This window comes from Pelophylax lessonae, assembly GCF_965119305.1.
Source record: "Pelophylax lessonae genome assembly, chromosome: 5".
Classification (NCBI taxonomy): domain Eukaryota; kingdom Metazoa; phylum Chordata; class Amphibia; order Anura; family Ranidae; genus Pelophylax; species Pelophylax lessonae.
The window spans coordinates 113331930-113352200 of NC_138772.1; the positions used below are offsets into that span (position 1 = coordinate 113331930).

At 43.0% G+C, this 20271-nt stretch overlaps 1 protein-coding gene across 4 annotated transcripts in view; it reads left to right on the forward strand.

Annotated features, from left to right (window-relative positions):
• The window catches only part of XYLB (xylulokinase), a 303038-nt gene that overhangs the window by 37011 nt on the left and 245756 nt on the right, over positions 1–20271 (forward strand). For all 4 annotated transcript variants that reach the window (XM_082258814.1, XM_082258813.1, XM_082258815.1 and 1 more), the window contains 3 exons: positions 2797–2862; positions 8956–9028; positions 13267–13385. In XM_082258814.1, coding sequence (XP_082114940.1) covers positions 2797–2862; positions 8956–9028; positions 13267–13385 — 258 coding nt within the window. The remainder of the gene's footprint in view (positions 1–2796; positions 2863–8955; positions 9029–13266; positions 13386–20271) is intronic.

A 20271-nucleotide genomic window follows, 5' to 3' on the forward strand; every position in this document is an offset into this window, starting at 1 on the left:
CAGTGTTTAGTAGAGATATATTCGTCAGCCAGTAGGTGGCAGTCTTTAAAAGTTTGTAGCTTCATCTATGGTTGCACTCTGTCTTTTTCTCTGTAATAATGTTCCTATTTCCTGTCTGCAGTTAAGCAGTAGATAAACCACATGTGGACTGTGCACTGTCTGTTCTGTAGGGCTATATATAGAATTTCTAATGAAGTCAAATTGTCCTCATTCACATACCATTACACAAAAAAATTAACAATTGCAGTTTACCTTTTTTAAATCCTTTATTCTGAACCATCTAGCAAGGGAAAATCGGAGGTAGCTGAGGTAGCTTCATTTGTTTGAGAGGGCTGGACAGCTATGTTAACCATAATTAATCCTATACTGTGCCAGCAGAATTGTAACTAGATTTGAACAATGTCTGTTCTAATAAAGGGTTCAAGGTGTAGCGGCTGAGCTTCTTGCATTGCATGTTAATGAGGACAGACCTGAAACAGGCTCACTAACATTATTCAAAAAACCTTGCAGTCAGCCATGACACCCCAACCCCCCCCCCCTCCCCCCGGAAAACATCTAACCGGTAAGAAATATTTACAATTCTTTTAGGCATGCTGTGTGAATGGGAACACATAACATATATGTAGTGGGGGGGTTTAGGTTTGACTGCAAAAGTGGAAATACACTTTAGGCCTTGTTCAAATGGGTGTACTTAAGCTTATGCCTATGTGTGAGGGCTGTGTTATCTGCATGGGGATACATAGGTGTCCTATATATCCCTATTTGACCGCCATGTAGGTGCGAATTTGTGCAGATGTCAAATTGGGAGCAGCAGATGTGTCTTTGCAGCCACTGAGCCCCAATTGACCTAAATCAGGCTGCCTGCATGTGGTTGTACAGAACACCTGTGCATCCCTGTGTGGGCAAACACGACTCTCACACGGGATAAACCTAAAGTGTTACTAAACCCACAACAGTAAAATCACAATGCATATGCAGCAAAGCATGCTTGTTATACTCAATGTGGAATCTAAGGGGTTAATCCTCTGCATTGTGTAAGAAGGTGGTGTGATCCTGTCTCCTCTGATCCTCCTCTTCTTTATCCGACTCCATCCCATCTACTGATAGAACAGAGCATTAGGGGTCATGCTGCACATGCTCAGTTTGGTGTGTATTGCTAGAGAGGGTGCATGTGATCAACACAGAGCCAATAAGCACTGTCCAGTCAGAGGTTCAGGGGAAAATGAAAACTCCTCCTACAAGCTCTAACCAGACACTGATAAAAGTCACAAGACTGCTCTAACTGCTGATGAGAAAAGGTATTTAACAGTTTATATTTACTAAAATAATTGCATTTCCATGTTCTGTGTACTGTGGGAGACCAGATATAGTGAATGCAGGATTTGGGTTTAGTAACCCTTTAAGTATGCCCATGTAATCGAGGCCTTAAAGTAGATGTAAACCTAATTATTAAAAGTTTTGCATAAGCTTCAACATGCTTAACATCCTAATGGAATTACAAAAACCATCTCCATTTTCTTTAATCTGTCAGCTTTCATTAAAATAATATCTGGCGATTCTGCCATGAGATTCTTGCTCAGACACTTCTTGTTATGGGGTTATATTGCCCTTTCTATGCCTCCCACTTGTGTTCCTGCATTGTCACCTTGCCACCCAGACTTCTAATGGAGACTGCAAGTGTCTATTACAAGACACAGACATGGCCCGCTGTTATCACTATCAAAAAAACTGTCCCTGAAAAATTCCGTGCAGCCATCATTGGAGTACAAGAATGTAGACAGGAAGTGATTGCAAAGCGTGCCAAACGATTGTAGAAGATTAGCAGCACTGAGATACAACAAATGATGAAAAAAAGGGGTTAAGCTTTATAGTAGACAAAATGACAATAGCTTATAAAATAAGCTATGCTTTAACAAACTAAGTGTCATCATCATCCACTTTAAAGAACAAAATATTAACTGCCACGTGTATAAACTGGTTTTGATAAGTTTTTTAGTGTAAAATAATGAAAAACGCATCCCTTTAAATCCTATGGAACTCTAAACACTGGTCAGTTGCTTTTCAGTTTCATTTTTAAAAGTCCTGCTTGCTGCATTTTTGGTGTGCTTTTCAAAACTGCACTAAAATAAATCAAAATGTGTCAAGAATGCATCAAAAACGCTCCGTGGTTGTGTTTTTGGCACGTTCTTTAAATCGCATGTCCATGTTTCACAGGTGCATGCTGGGAGTCAGGCAGCCAGAAAAAGCACTGGAAACGCATCAAAAACGCATATCCGTTTTTGACGCGTTCTTTCAACAGAGCAATGCAAAAGCAGCCTTACCAGGAATAACATACATATATATATATATATATATATATATATATATATATATATATATATATATATATATTCATTCAAAGAAAGAGGAAAATGACTGATCCTGTGCTAAAGTTGTAGTGTGAGTTATGAACACAACTCAAAATAGCAGTAGTCTAAAATTAAGCAGAACATCTAAAATTTGCAGAACAATACATTGAAGTTGGTTCAGTTTAGTTTTATGACTGTAAAACAAATCAAAGTCTGCCACCTAGTGGATAGACAAGAAACGAGAAAGTTATCTAGGAATTTCACAGATTTTCTGGACAAATGCACAGCGACTCTGCCCACTATGATAAAATAAATAAGCTTCTTGTTTTATGATTGGGATGGAAGCAAGACATGTTGACACCTTCTTTTCTAAAAATACTGTATTGGACTTTGCCGCTGTATATATGTCTTATTAACTGGCTTGTATTTTTTTTTTGCTATGTTCCAGCGTTTTACAGGAAATCAGATTGCCAAGATTTACAAACAGAAACCAGAAGCTTACTATAAAACTGAGGTTAGCCAACTTTTATTTGTATCCTGTAGTATAAACTTAAAGCTGAGCTTCAGTCAGAGAAATGTCCATCGAAATAAATTCCTCAATAGTCACAAAAGATATAAATCGACTTTGTGCGCACCAAATGCCTTAGTGAACCCAGATTCTACTTTTTATTACAAGAAGCAGTGACATCATCACTGTGCTGCGCATAGTCTGTGTAAAAGAGCAGGGATGTGGGAGGGACCCAGCAGGCTCCACCCACAACAGGCTCCCTGCATGAAACTACAGGAGGGGTGGCTAGAAGACCAGTCACCCTGCACAAGGAGAGAGAGGAGTAATGAGTAGTCTTTACTATGGCAAACCCTTGCACAGAAGCAAAGCAAGGTTTCCTGCAGGATTACTGCACAGCTCAAGAGAAGAAATACACAAAAAACAGTTAGGTAAGAATTCACATGTCTCTTGTTGAGTTGACCAATCATAAAGAAAAGTTATAACAGGTGAGAAAACGGAAACAAGATTTGTTTAGTCTGGAGTTCACTTCAACCCCTGCCCCCCCCCCCCACCAGCATACCAACACCCGGGGAACGGGAAGTATCAGCGATCATGTGAATACTGTTATTGGCTACCACATTGGTCACATGATTGGAAGCTGGTCCTACCAACTACCAATTGTTAGTGACAACCAAAAAGCTGCCTTTGACAGCTCAGCTCAGATCTTTGTACTGGGAGCCCACCCCTTTGCTACTGCACATATGCATTACATGAGCGGCAACAGTCAAACAATGTAACACATTTGTTCAGAAACACATTATACCCTAAACCTATAAGACTCCATTCACATTTGCATGCTTGTAGTGCAGTTACCCACTTCAGCTCCCAAAGGTTTACCCCCCTTATCTTTATAACCAGGCCATTTTTTGCGATATGGCACTGCGTTAATTTAACTGACAATTGCGCGGCCATGCAACGCTGTACCCAAATTAAATGTTCTTCCTTTTTTTCCCCACAAATAGAGTTTTTTTCTTTTGGTGGTATTTGATCACCTCTGTGCTTTTCTTTTTAATTTACTGCGCTATAAACCATAAAGACCGACAATTAAAAAAAAAAAAAAAAAAACAATATTTTTTTTACTTTTTACTATAAAACTATCCAATAAAAAAATGTAAAAATCTGATTTCTTCATAAATTTAGGCCAATATGTATTCTGCTACATATTTCTGGTAAAAAAATAAAATTCCCAATGAGTGTATATTGATTGGTTTGCGCAAAAGTTATAGCGTCTACAAACTATGGAAAATATTTTTGGAATTTTTATTTATTTATTTTTTACTAGTAATGGCGGCGATCTGCGACTTATAGCGGGATTGCAACATTGCTGCGGACAAATCGGACACGAAGTGACACTTTTTTGGGGAACCAGTGACACCAATACAGTGATCAGTGCTAAAAATATGCACTGTCACTGTACTAATGACACTGGCAGGGAAGGGGTTAAGTTCAGGGGGCGATTAAAGGGTTAAATGTGTGATGTGCTTTTACTGTGAGAAGGCATCACTACTTTCCCTTCTCACAGAACAGCAATCTACCTTGTTTACATAGGCAGACTGTCGTTCTTCTTCTCTCGGGAACGATCGGTGGGGCCCGCTGATTGGTTCCCGCTGTGTCCAGAACAGTGCAGATACAGGTACGTGATTCTGCACAGGAGAGCCTCGTTGCCACTGTATTTAGGCAGTATATGGTCGGCAAAGACACCTGCATTAAAGAACACCAGCATTAATTATTATTATTATTACTATTATACAGAATTTATATAGCGCCAACAGTTTACGCAGCACTTTACAATATAAAAGGGAGACACTACAGTTTCAATACAATAAAATACAAGAGGGTTAAGAGGGCCCCACTCAGAAGATCACATAATCTAATAGGGTGGGGCAAGTGGTACAAAAAGGATGTATTTGTGGGGGATGAGATGATCGAAGTGATAAAAGATTAGATGGAGGCGTGATAGGCTTCACTGAAGAAATTTGTTTTCAGGGATTGCCTGAAGGCAGCCTGAGTAGGAGATAGGTGGACAGCTTGAGGTAGAGAGTTATGGAGGATGGGAGAAGCTCTGGGAAGTCCTAGAGATGAGTATGGGAGAGATAAGGGAGCAGGAGGTCCTTGGAGGAGCGGAGAGCACGGTTTGGGTGATATTTGGAGACAAGATTGATGTAGCTTGGGGCAGAGTTGTAAATGACTTTGTGTGTTATTGTTAGTGTTATGAATTTAATTTGCTGGGTGATTGGAAACGAGTAGGGATTGGCGGAGAGGGGTGGCTAACACTGAGCGGTTGGTAAGGTGGATGAGTCTGGCAGCAGCATCTATGATAGACTGAAGAGGGGATAGCTATGGAGATGTAGGCCTATGAGGAGGGAGTTGCAATAGTCAAGGTGAGAGATAACAAGGGAGTGAATGCATTTATGGAGGCTGTAATTTCTGTATTTCGGAAAATTCTTCTTGTCTTAAAGCAGAACTTCACCCAAAAGGGAAAGTTCCGCTTGTTTGTTTCATCCCCCACCACTCTTCTAACACATTTGACACTTATTTTTTTCTTGGGGGAGATGCAGATACCTAGTTTTGATGGGTACCTGCTCCCACATCTGCATGGATTGCCTAGGCGATCCGTGCTGAATTACATCCCCTTCCTTTTGCCCACAGCCTTCTGAGGCACATTGCAAGGTCCAAGAAGACTGCAGGGCCATTCATAAAGCGTAGCATGGCTCATGCATGCACAGTGGGAAGCTTCACAGCTGGGTTCACCCAATTAAGATGCCAGCACCAGGACCCAAACCCCAGGAAAGAACCAGCTCGGGTGAAGACAGTGCTAGACCCCTGGACAGGGAAGTGTCCTCATATTAAAAGTCAGCAGCTACAGTATTTGTAGCTGCTGACTTTTAATTTTTCGGGGAGAGACTGGAGCTCCTCTTTAAGCTGGGCATACAGTGCCTTGAAAAAGTATTTATAACCAGTTAGTGTTGCAAATTTTGTCATGTTATAACCAAAAATGTAAATGTATTTTATTGGGGTTTTACCTGAATAAGCCAATACATTGTGTAAAATAATTGTGAAACGTAAGGAAAATTATGTATGGTTTTCACATTTGTTTTACAAATAAATATCGGAAAAGTGTGGCGTGCATTTGTATTCAGCTCCCTTTACTCTGATACCCTAAATTAAAATCTAAAAGTCCACCTGTGTGTAATTTATTCTCAGCAGTGGCGGGTGGTGCTCAAAAATTTTTTTTTGGGGGGGGGGGGGGGGGGGGCGCAAACAGAAAAATGTAATAGGCATTGCTTTGCGGCAAAAAACGCTGTAAAAAATTGCGTGACTTTGAGGTTGCAAAAGTGTGAAAGGGGCCTTCAGTAAATAAGGTATAGTGTGCCCCCTTTCAATGCAGAGTGACCAGCGTGCCCCCTTTCAATGCAGAGAGACCAGCGTGCCCCCTTTCAATGCAGAGAGACCAGTGTTCCCTCTTTCAATGCAGAGAGACCAGCGGGCCCCCTTTCAATGCACAGTGATCAGCGTTCCCCCTTTCAATGCACAGTGATCAGCGTGCCCCCTTTCAATGCACAGTAACCAGCGTGCCCCTTTTCAATGCACAGTGACCAGTGTGCCCCCTTCAATGCAGTGACCAGCATGCCCCCTTTCAATGCAGTGACCAGCGTACATGCCCCCTTCAATGCAGTGACCAGCATACATGCCCCCTTTCAATGCAGTGACCAGCATACATGCCCCCTTTCAATGCAGTGACCAGCATACATGCCCCCTTTCAATGCAGTGACCAGCATACATGCCCCCTTTCAATGCAGTGACCAGCGTACATGCCCCCTTCAATGCAGTGACCAGCATACATTCCCCCTTTCAATGCAGTGACCAGCATACATTCCCCCTTTCAATGCAGTGACCAGCATACATGCCCCCTTTCAATGCAGTGAACAGCGTACCTGCCCCCTTCAATGCAGTGACCAGCATACATTCCCCCAATGCAGAGATCAGCGTGCGTGCCCCCTTCAATGCAGTGACCAGCGTACATTCCCCCAATGCAGAGATCAGCGTGCGTGCCCCCTTACTTACCTGGAGCAGCAGCGGCGGTGGGCGGCTTCTCATCAGTGTCCCAGCGTCAGCTTCTCCTCAGTCCCGGCGGCGCGTCTCTGAGTCCTCCCGCTCCCGACTTCTCCTTGGCCAATGGCATGGGGTTTGCCTTGCGGCCAATCAGGAAGCGTGTATCGGACTGATTGGCCAGGAGGAGGATCGGTGTGACAATAGCGAATTTTCATTCGCTATTGTCACACAATGGGTGGGCTTGGGGCGCACTGCTCTGCGCCCCGGCTCCACCCTTTGCATCACCCTATTAAAAGGTGATTGAAAAAAAAAAACATTAAGCTCCATGCATCCGGCGCCCCTGCATGCAGATTAGGGGGTTGGACGCATGGATGGGGGGGGGGGAGCGGCGCCCCTGCGCCCTCATTACACTGGCCGCCACTGATTCTAAGTATAAATACAGCTTTTCTGTGAAGCCCTCAGAGGTTTGTTGGAGAACCTTAGTGAACAAACAGTGTCATGAAGGCCAAGGAGCACACTAGACACATCAGGGATAAAGTTGTGGAGAAATTATAAGCAGAGTTAGGTTTTAAAAAATATCCCAAGCTTTGAACATCTCACGGAGCACTGTTCAATCCATCTTCCAAAAATGGAAAGAGTATGGCAGAACTGTAAACCTACCAAGACATGGCGGTCTACCTAAACTGACAGGTCGGGCCAGGAGAGCATTAATCAGAGAAGCAGCCAAGAGGCCCATGGTAACTCTGGAGGAGATGTAGAGATCCACAGCTCAGGTGAGAGAATTTGTGCTCAGGACAACTATTAGTCGTACACTCCACAAATCTGGCTTTTATGGAACAGTGGCAAGAAGAAAGCCATTGTTGAAATAAAGCCATAAGAAGTCTCGTTTGCGGGACGCCATATGGGGGACAACGCACACGTGGAAGAAGGTGCTCTGGTGAGATGAGACCAAAATTGAACTTTTTGGCCTGAAAGCAAAATACTGTGTGGTACTGTGAAACATGGTGGTGGCAGCATCATGCTCCCAAAATCAACACTGACTGTGGAAACTTCACATTGGACTTCATGCAACTTGCATTCTGTGCCTCGCCACTCTTCCTCTAGACTCTGGGACCTTGATTTCCAAATGAAATGCACAATTTTCCACTGTCCATGATGATTTGGGAAGCCATGTCACCTCAGCAGTGCCACAGGCTGATCGCCTCCATGCTACACCGCATTGATGCAGTGTAAAGCCCCAACCAAGTATTGAGTGCATTCTATACATGGAAATACTTTTTAGTAAGCCAACCTTTCTGTATTAAAAATTCTTTTTTTTTCTATTGCTCTTATGTAATATTCCAATTTTCTGAGACACCGAATTTTGGGTTTTCACTAGGTGTAAGCCATAATCATTAAAATTAAAAGAAAGAAATGCTTGAAATATTTTTCTGTGTGTAACGCATCTATATACAATAGGAGTTCCACTTTTTAAATAAATTAAATTACTAAAATAAATTAACTTTTTGATGATATTCTCATTTTATGAGATGCACCTGTACATATTACTGTTCAATAGGTGTATAAGAGGGGCCTGTTCATAAGTATGCTGTGAATGGCACTGGTGGCAGGTAGCAATAGGGGAACACAGGTCATTTTTCAAGCATCTCTAGCATTGCAGGACCGGTCTATAGAGGTCTATAAGATCTTCTGAACAGGGTCACAAGCGGTAAACATTTAATAGGCAGCAACGATCATCTACAAGTAAGTATATATCGAAGTGGGGGTGGATATGAACCTTTTGATTGGGGAAGGGGGGACTAGGTAGGCAGGGTAAGTGTACAATATAAAAAAAAAAAAAAAACAACTTACCCTTTGAAATACCAGTTTGAATCTAGTTTGCTGCTTCAAGAAACCCCCTTCCCCTTCTTTTCTTCTATTTTTTCCTCTAACATAGTACATGATTCTTACTTCATTGGTTATTAATTTTATATTATGATAATAAATAAAACCTTTCTTTTTTTGCAGAGAATATCTCTGGTCAGCAGTTTTGCAGCATCGCTATTTATTGGGGATTACGCTCCTATCGATTACAGTGACGGTAAATGACTTTTCTTTCTAATATGGCCAGAAGTATTTTTTAAATTGGGTTTGGTAAGATTTATGAATGCAGGAGATGATATATGTTTAGGACAAACAAAGAAAATTTTTTAAGGCTGGGCTAAACTCAAGAAAAATTAGCTGTGAGTGTGTGTGTGTGTGTGTGTGTGTGTGTGTGTGGGGGGGGGGGGGGGGTGGTGTTTCGCTGTGCACGGCTTCATTTCTTCTCCTCTCTCTTCCTCTTCACAAAGGGACTTCGGCAGCTGCAGAAGCCATTGGCTCCTGCTCCTGTCAATCAAATACAGTGAGGAGGAAGTGGGGAGGGTCCAAACACAAACGGCTCAGGAGCCAGCACGTGCTGTGTGCCCCCATAGCAAGTGGCTTGCTATGGGGGCACACAAAGAAGAGGAGTCAAGATTGCTGGCGGAGGGTGAGATTAGAGGGGGATCGGGGCCTCTCTATGCAAAACCATTACACAGAGCAGGTGAAAATACTTTGTTTATTATTTTAATTAAAAAAAACGTACCTTTAGTATAGTATATGTAAAAATAAACCTATGCGCTACCAAAAGAGAAAAGGGGAACGGAAAAAAAGGAGGAGATGAAGATATATAAATGGAGCACCAGAGGTCCGCAGCCAATTTTTTTGTGTTGTCACCACATACAGTACAATGTAAATATAGGAATAAAATCAGCGCAAAACCACTCTAAAAATGGTGAACCATAAACAAGATAATAAATATCAAACTTCACAGATGTGCTGAATGTGCATCAATATATAAATATAAAACAAAAGAGATTCGTAATCTCACGAAAATGACTGAAAAAGATGAATAATAATACATGAATAAAAAAAAAATCTTATAAAAAATATGCCCTATGAAGGGTAAACCACCAACCAAAACAGTGGTTTACCCTTCATAGGGCATATTTTTTTATAAGATTTTTTCTTTCTTCTTTTTTACAATAATTGTTTCAGTTGGAGCCTTTGATCAGTTCTCCATCCATAGAACTTGTGCAATTGCTCATTTCTGCACATTTTTATATTTTTTTCTAATCATTTTAGATCTGCTTCAGCACGGGTTACTCACTTTATTGTATACTCAGCTAATTCTGATCACCTTATAGATCACTTGAACATTTTATTACGTTCCTGCTTAATCCACATTTCTGCACATGTCACTTTACTTTCACCATTTGAAGAAGATTTTTATATATTGATTATCCAGTCAGTTTTACTATTTATTTGTATTATTATTCATCTTTTTCAGTCATTTTTGTGAGATTACGAATCTCTTGTGTTTTATATTTATATATTGATGCACATTCAGCACATCTGTGAAGTTTGATATGTATTATCTCGTTTATGGTTCACCATTTTTAGAGTGGTTTTGCGCTGATTTTATTCCTATATTTAGTATAGTATAGACATATGTATTGTTACAAGCTGATTACAAGTTTTCTTATGTTGGAGCGTTTTATGATGTCAAGAGACCACCGAGACTCCTCCACTGGAAAAATGTGACACTAAATGATATCCTTATTCTCCAAAAAAATCCATACACATCCACTACATAAAACCCCTAGATGGCTACTAAATGGCCCTGTAAATGATTTTTCAATAAATGATTTTTTAACTATGTTTTCTTGCCTCCTTGTAACATCTTCTATGGGCTCCTCAACCACACATGCTGCTCCAAATATTTACCATATTGTCAGGATCCACCCAGCTGCCTAATTGACTGGCTCTACCTCTCACTGCTCAGATGATAGCTAGAGCCAACTGCCCTTACCCCCCCCCCCCCCCAGGCCCCTCCAATAAGGCCCCTTTCACACAGGCTTTCCGATCAGGTCCACCTGTCAGTTTTTCAGGTGGACCTGATCAGACGCTTCATGCACCTCTATAGAGCAGTGGATGTCAGTGTTGACATGTCCGCTGACACCCGCTGCTATCCAATCTGATCCTCTCCATGAAATACAGATGGATAGTAACTCTATTTTCCATCCGTCTGGAGGATCCGATGGAAAACGGACAGGCGGCCCGTTTTTCATCCGATCTCCCATTGAGAGCGAGGCTCTTACAGGTCAGTCTCTGCACAGTGAGCGGAGATGGACCTGTCATCTGCCTGTTCAGCTGGGATCGGCGGATCGATTCCCCTGCTTAGCAAAACGATGGAAAGCCCATGTGAAAGGTTCCTTAGGGCTCTTTCACACGGGCGTTCCGTATGTCCGTTTTTCATCCCATCCGTTTGCGGATGAAAAACGGACATAATGTATCTCTATGTAAATACGGATGTCATCGGATGATCATCCTCTGACATCCGTTTTTTGTCAGTTCAGTTCAGTTCAGTTCAGTTTTTTTGAACGGAGGAGAACCCTATTTTTTCTTCCTTTGAAAAAACGGAACGGAAGCAAAAACGGATGTCAGTGGTGTCATCCACAGACATCCGTATTTACATAGACATGCATTATGTCAGTTTTTCATCCGCAAACGGATGGGATGAAAAACGGACATACGGACCGGATGACACAAGTGTCATCCGTGCCCGTTACAAAAAAAAAAAAAGGACCTGATCGGGCAAAAAAAAAAAGGAACGCCCGTGTGAAAGAGCCTTAAGGGCTCTTTCACACGGGCGGTCCGATCAGATCCGCCTGTCAGTTTTTTAGCGGATCTGATCGGATCCTCCATGCAGCTCTATGGGGCAGCGGGTGTCAGCGGAGGTCACCTCCGCTGACACCCGCTGCCATCCGCATCCGATCCTGTGCTGAAATCTGGACGGATGGAAACCCTATTTTTCCATCCGTTCAGTAATCGGAGCGGAGCGGATCTGATGAGAGCGGACAAGCGGTCCGCTCTCCTCCGATCCCCCATAGAGGGCAGCGGGTGCTGAGACACCTCCCTCTCCGCTCTGCAAGCGGAGACGGAGCTGTCATCCGCCCGGCTCAGCGGGGATCGCGGATCGATCCCCGCTGGGCAACACGGATCCGCCTGCGGAGGCGGACCGTGTGAAAGAAGCCTAAGAGTGGTGACTGACAGTTGGACAGTTCTCGGGCTCGATGTGGGACAGCTGCAGCACAGTGGTGAAAATACACTATATTGCAAAAAATATTGGGATACCCCTCCAAATCATTAGATTCAGGTGTTCCAATCACTTCCATGGCAACGGGTGTATAAAATCAAGCACATAGGCATGCAGACTGCTTCTACAACCATTTGTGAAATAATAGGTTGCTCTCAGGACCTCTGTGAATTTAAGTGTGGTATTGTGATAGGTTGCCTACCTGTACAATATTATTATACTATACAAATATTCCACAGTCAACTGTTAGTGGTATTACAACAAAGTGGAAGCAACTGGGAACAACAGCAGCTCAGCCATGAAGTGGTAGGCCACGTAAAATGATAGAGCGGGGCTCAGCACATACAGGGCGTGCAGAAGTCGCCGATTGTCTGCAGAGTCAATAGCTACAGATCTCCAAACTTCATGTGGCCTTCAGATTAGCACAACAACAAAGCATAGAGAGCTTCATGGAATCGGTTTCCTTGGCTTAGCAGCTGCATCCAAGCCTTACATCACCAAGTGCAATGCAAAGCGCCAGATGCAGTGGTGTAAAGAACGCCACCACTGGTCTATAGAGCAGTGGAGGCATGTTCTTTGGAGTGACGATGCACGCTTTCCTGTCTGGCAATCCGATAGACGTGTCTGGGTTTGGCGGTTTCCAGGAGAATGGTACTTGCCTGAATGCATTGTGCCAAGTGTAAGGTTTGGTGAAGGGGGATTATGTTGTGGGGTTGTTTTTCAGGGATTGGGCTTGGTCCCTTAGTTTCAGTAAAGGGGATGAATTAGAGCCGAGACTGCAAGCCAGGCCTTCTCATCCAACATCAGTGCCTGACCTCACAAATGCGCTACAATCCTAAACCTTGTGGACAGCCTTCCCAGAAGAGTTGAAGCTGTTATAGCTGCAAAGGGTGGACCAACTCAATATTGAACCCTACGGACGAAGACTGGGATGCCATTATTGTTCATTTGCGTGCAAAGGCGGGTGTCCCAATACTCTTGGCAATATAGTGTATGTGTTTCTTCCTTTGGTAAATCCAAACTTCTCCTTTAAGAATACATAGTTGAATATAATTTTTATTTTTTTTAAACCAGAGTTTATTATCACTGTAAGTTATATTTACCCTCTAATTCTACTACTCTCTTAATACGGTAAATTTGCCTCTGTTTTTTTTTTTTAGGCTCTGGAATGAATTTATTAGACATTTATGACAAGACGTGGCATGAGAAGTGTCTTGAAGCCTGTGCGCCCGGCCTCAGAGAGAAGCTAGGACCAGTTGTTCCATCAAGCACTGTACTGGTGGGTTTTCACCTTCTTCCCTAGGCCCAGATTAAAGTATATGTGTATACTGTATATATTTTAAAACAACCCTTTCCGTTTACAGTAGAAATGAAAGGCAAAATGTTTGTGTGTGTATTTATACTGTGTGTGCTTATGTATGTATATATACACACACACACACACACACACTATATTACCAAAAGCATTGGGATGCCTGCCTTAACACGCACATGAACTTTAATGGCATCCCAGTCTTAGTCCATAGGGTTCAATATTGAGTTGGCCCACCAACTCCAGTTATAACAGCTTCAACTTTTCTGGGAAAGCTGTCCACAAGGTTTAGGGATGTGTCTTTAGGAATGTTTGACCATTCTTCCAGAAGCGCATTTGTGAGGTTAGGCATTGATGTAGGCAAGAAGGCCTGGCTTGCAGTCTCTGCTCTAATTTATCCCAAAGGTGTTCTATCAGGTTGATGTCAGGGCTCTGTGCAGAGCAGTCAAGTTCCTTCACCCCAAACTCTCTCATTCATGTCTTTATGGACTTTGCTTTGTGCACTGGTCCAAATCCTTTGGTGGAGGGGGGATTATGGCGCAGTGTTTTTCAGGGGTTGGGCTTGGCCCCTTAGTTCCAGTGAAGGGAACTCCTAAAGTGTCAGTATACCAAAACATTTTGGACAATTTCATGCTCCCAACTTTGTGGGAACAGTATGGGGATGACCCCTTCCTGTTCCAGCATGACTGTGCACCAGTGCACAAAGCAAGGTCCATAAAGCCAATTTGATTCAGTGTGCGGCGTATGGTCTAAACACTGACAGGCTGACCCTTCCCTCCTTCCTGTTCCAACATGACTGCGCACCAGTGTACATACAAGGTCTATAAAGGATGGATGAGCGAGTTTGGGGTGGAGGAACTTGACCGGCCTACAGAGAGTGCTGACGTCAACCTGATAGAACACCTATGAGATGAATTAGAGCTGAGACTGCGAGCCAGGCCTTCTTGTCCACATCAGTGCCTGACCTCATAAATGCGCTTCTGGAAGAATTGCCAAATATTCCTACAGACACACTCCTAAACCTTGTGGACAGCCTTCCCAGAAGAGTTGAAGCTGTTATAGCTGCAAAGGGTGGGCCAACTCAATATTGAACCTACGGACTAAGACTGGGATGCAATTAAAGTTGATGTGTATGTGTAAAGGCAGCTGTCCCAATACGTTTGGTAATATAGTGTGTGTGTGTATATATATATATATATATATATATATATATATATATATATATATACCTTCACATTTTTTGTAAGTATTTTATTATATCTATTCATGTGACAACACTGAAGAAATGACACTTTGCTACAATGTAATGTAGTGAGTGTACAGCTTGTATATCAGTGTAAACATGCTGTGCCCTCAAAATGACTCAACACACAGCCATTAATGTCTAAACCGCTGGCAGCAAAAGTGAGTACACCCCTAAGTGAAAATGTCCAAATTGGGCTCAGTTAGCCATTTTCCCTCCCCGGTGTCATGTGACTCACTTGTGTTACAAGATCTCAGGTGTGAATGAGGAGCAGGTGTGTTACATTTGGTTTTATCGCTCTCACTCACTCATACTGGTCACTGGAAGTTCAACATGGCACCTCATGGCAAGGAACTCTCTGAGGATCTGAAGGATCTGAAAAAAAGAATTGTTGCTCTACATAAAGATGGCCTAGGCTAAAAGAAGATTGCCAAGACCCTGAAACTGAGCTTCAGCATGGTGGCTAAGACCATACAGCGGTTTAACAGGACAGATTCCACTCAGAACAGGCCTCGCCATGGTCGACCAAAGAAGTTAAGTGCACGTGCTCAGCGTCATATCCAGAGGTTGTCTTTGGGAAAAAGAGGTATGAGTGCTGCCAGCATTGCTGCAGAGGTTGAAGGGGGGGGGGTCAGCCTGTCAGTGCTCAGACCATACGCTGCACACTGCATCAGATTGGTCTGCATGGCTGTCATCCAAAAAGGAAGCCTCTTCCAAACATGATGCACAAGAAAGCCCACATACAGTTTGCTGATGACAAGCAGACTAAGAACATGAATTACTGGAACAATGTCCTGTGGTCTGATGAGACCAAGACAAACTTATTTGGTTCAGATGGTGTCAAGCGTAAGGGGTGGCAACCAGGCAAGGAGTACAAAGACAAGTGTGTGTTGCATACAGTCAAGCATTGTGGTGGGGGTGTCATGGTCTGGGGCTGCATGAGAGCTACAGTTCATTGAGGGAACCATGAATGCCAACATGTACTGTGACATACTGAAGCAGAGCATGATCTCCTCCTTTCAGAGTCTGGGCCACAGAGCAGTATTCCAACATGATAACGACCCAAAACACACCTCCAAGATGACCACTGTCTTGCTAAAGAAGCTGAGGTTAAAGCTTGTCAAGATATGAAAATATATGAAGAGCATATCGTATGTCTCCAGACCTAAACCCTATTGAGCATCTGAGGGGCATCCTCAAATGGAAGGTGGAGGAGCGCAAGGTCTCTTACATCCACCAGCTCTGTGATGTCGTCATGGAGGAGTGAAGAGGACTCCAGTGGCTACCTGTGAAGCTCTGGTGAACTCCATGCCCAAGAGGATTAAGGCAGGGCTGGAGAAAAATGGTGGCCACACAAAATATTGAAACTTTGGGCCCAATTAGGACATTGTCATATAGTGGTGTACTCACTTTTGTTGCCAGCGGTTTAGACATTAATGGCTGTGTGTTGAGTTATTTTGAGGGGGACAGCAAATTTACACTATTGTACAAGCTGTACACTCGCTACTTTACTTTGTAGCAAACTGTCATTTCTTCAGTGTTGTCACATGAAAAAATATAATAAAATATTTACAAAAATGTGAGGGGTGGGGTTAAGATATATATATATATATATATATATATATTTGGCATTATAAATACCTTTTTTTATTTCTTTTTTTTTAGTATGTGACCACATTACTTCTGTTCTCAGCTGCGTAAGGGGTTTGGAGAGGTGGAGGTGGAGAAACAACATTACACTAATCTTCCCAGTGAAAGGGTGTGTATCAGCACAAGTCTGATCATTGGAGGACAGGCAGGCTGGGACATAAATAAACCATTATGTGTATTTAAAGTGCAGCCAAATACAATCTAAGCTTAAACTTGCTCCCACCCAGCTGGAATCCCTATGCTAACTACCCTGTAAAGGAAAGATGTGTATACTAAAGGCACTCTGGTCCGGTCACATGATCTCCCCAGTGGCCAGCTTCAGTGTAGAGGAGAGATCACAGACAACAGCTGCAAAGCATGGCCGATAATGTCACCTAGATGCTTACTATGGTGCATACATTGTTTGCAGCCCCTCCTCTACACTGAAGCCACTGATGGAAGCCAATCTTGTGACAAGACCAGAATGTGTCCTCAGAATAGGTAAGTACACATCTTTCCTTAACAGGGTAGTTAATATAGGGCTTAGAATAGGGATGGGAGCAAGTTTAAAGGGTAACTCCACTTTCGTGGGGGGGGAAAAAAAGCAAATAAAAAATAATTAGCATATACAATTGCGACACAAGTCATTTTGTAATTGAATGTTATTAAAAATGACCTTTCCTTTTCAATCTGCAGTCGCTGTAATTTTCTGAAAATTCAATGCGATATGGCTACCTGGAGCTGTTCTGTACACGGAATGTGTACTGACCACACCCTAGAAACATAATTTCCTGCTTGTGTGATTGGCTCACTGATTTTTCCAGAAGTCTGCACTAAAATACTAAAAAAGTCAGATTTCAGGCATCCCCTGCAACAAAAATGTCATTTTTGGTGAGCTAGTCCTAATAGGAACACTTCTAAAGGGATGCAGACCCAGCAGTTTTTCTCATTAGTGCCCTGCAGCTGCACAGCTGATTGATAATTATGAGACCACTCCCATTAGACCCATTTAGCACAAACGCACAGAGGAACAAACAGTAATTTCTTCAAAATAACAAAATGTAGGAATCTACAACAAAGTTTGTTAAATACCCTGCAATGTACAGAGATCACCCAGAGGGAAGTGTTTTTTCCTCAACAAAAGAGGAGTTACGCTTTAAGCTTAGATAGTATTTGACTGGACTTCTACTTTAATAATAAAACAGGCAAACCGCAATTGTCTTTATTATTTTTATTAAAGCGGAGTTCCAGCCTTTTCACTCACCTGTCCCACGGTCCAGCTATGCGAAGCCTCGATCCTCTTCCCTCTGGTCTCGGCGGCAACGGCATCACTGGTGTTGGCACCCGGCTGTGACAGTTCGCGGCTTCACAGCCGGGTACCCACTGGGCATGCGCGAGTTGCGCTGCGCATCTTGATTGGCCGGCAATCTTCTGGGACCTCTGACATGTCCCAGAAGATTGCAGGGAGGGAGGGGGAGAGGAGAACTTCCGTTCAGGGCGCCGTGGCGCTCCGAGCGGAAGTGGGAGCGGGTACCTTTCAATACTAGGTACCTGCCCCCCCCCCAAGAAAAAATGACATGTCACATGTGGCATGTCAGGGGGTTATTACTACCTAAAACGGAAGTTCCACTTTTGGGTGGAACTCCGCTTTAACCACTTTACCACCGGAGGATTTTGCTGTCTTACGTCCAGGCCACTTTTTGCGAATTCGGCAGTGTGCGAATTTAACTGACAATTGCGCGGTCATGCAACGCCCTACTCAAACGAAATTTACGTCATTTTTTTCCCACAAACAGAGCTTTCTTTTGGTGGTATTTGATCACCTGTGCGATTTTTACTTTTTGCGCTATAAACAAAAAAAGAGCGAAAATTTGAAAAAAATAACAATATTTTTCACATTTTTTTATATGAAATTCCCCCCCCAAAAATGTAAAAATCAAATTTTTTTATCATTTTTGGCCAATTTGTTTTCTGCTACATATTTTTTGTAAAAAAATCGCAATAAGCGTATTTTGATTGGTTTGCGCAAAAGTTATTGCGTTTACTAACTAAGGGAAAGATTTCTGTCATTTTTGGTGTTTTTTTTTTAACGAGTAATGGCGGCGATCTGCGATTTTTTTTCTTGCGGGACTGTGACATTGCGGCAGACAGATCGGACCCTTGACTGACATTTTTGACACTTTTGAGGGTTCCAGTGACATTACTACAGTAATCAGTGCTATAAATATGCACTGTTACTGTAAAAATGACACTGGCAGGGAAGGGGTTAATTTTATCGGAGAGGGAGGGGTTAATGTATGCCTGGTGCTTACTGACATGTGTGGGGGGAGGTGACTGAGTGACACAAGGACAGATCCCAGGTTCAGCTATGCTGAGCCCTGCAATATGACCCTGCCTGTCACTTAGGAGATCCGCCCGCTTTGTTTACACAAGCTGGTGGATCTCCAGACTCGATTCCCCGACGATCGGGGAAGAGCAGTGGCGATCGCCGCTGCTCCTCCCCTGGCCTGACTACCGCTGTGACTGAATACAGCGGGAGCGAGCCTCCGGCGGCGCGCACGCGCCGCCCACAAGGGGAGGAGTCCAGCGATGTAGGTCTACGTCGCTGGACGATAATGAGCCACATTGCTGCAGTAGCAGCAATGTGAGTGGTCGTTATGTGGTTAAGTTATGGAGAGTGGACAGTCATTTTTCTGGATGATCCATCTTCTGTTTGAATCCTAAAGTGGAAAAAAAGCCTAACACTGACTATTCTTAAAAAATATTCCCTCCCCCATCCTCCCACCTGTCCTGACTACCTTGTGTAAAAAAAGATCTGTATACCTACCTTTTTCTAACATGGCCTGGTCACGTAATCCTGCAGCTCCAGCTCACCTGAGTGGTGACAGTGTCACTTCAAAGGCTTTAAACAAATAAAATATAAAAAGGAGCCATGATGTCCTTTTTGTTCTTGTTTTAAAAATAAACAAAATATATCTACTGTATGTACAGTGCATCTGGAAAGTATTTACAGCGCTTCACTTTTTCTACATTTTGTTATTTTACAGCCTTATTCCGAATTGGATTAAACTCATTATTTTCCTCAAAATTCTACAAACAATACCCCATAATGACAGCGTGAAAAAAGTTTGTTTGAAATCTTTGTAAATGTATTAAAAATAAAAACCAAAAAAATCCCATGTACATACAGTAAGTATTCACAGCCTTTGCTCAATACTTTGGTAAAGCACCTTTGGCACCAATTACAGCCTCAAGTCTTTTTGAGTATGATGCTACAAGCTTGGCACACCTATTTTTGGGCAGTTTCTCCCATTCTTCTATGCAGGACCTCTCAATCTCCATCAGCTGAAAATGGCAGTTCGCAGCCATTTTCAGATCTCTCCAGAGATGTTCAATTGGGTTCAAGTCTTGGCTCTGGCTGGGCCACTCAAGGACATACATCACAGAGTTGTCCCATAGCCACCCCTTCCTTATCTTGGCTGTGCTTAGGGTCGTTGTCCTGTTGGAAGACAAACTTTTTTTTCTATCAAGGATGTCTCTGTACATTGCTGCATTCATCTTTCCCTGAATGCTGACTAGTCTCCCAGTTCCTGCTGCTGAATAACATCCCCACAGCATGATGCTGCCACCACCATGCTTCACTGCAGCGATGGTATTGGCCAGGTGATGAGCGGTGCCTGGTTTCCTCCAGACATGACACTTGCCATTCAGGCCAAAGAGTTCAATCTTGGTTTCATCAGACCAGAGAATTTTGTTTCTCATGGTTTGAGAGTCCTTCAGATGCCTTTTGGCAAACTCCAGTCAGTCTGTCATGTGCCTTTTACTGAGGAGTGGCTTCCGTCTGGCGAATCTACCATACAGGGCTGATAGGTGGAGTATTGCAGAGACAGTTTTTCTTCTGTAAGGTTCTTCTCTCTCCACCAAGAAACACTGGAGCTCTGTCAGAGTGACCATTGGGCTCTTGGGCACCTCCCTGACTAA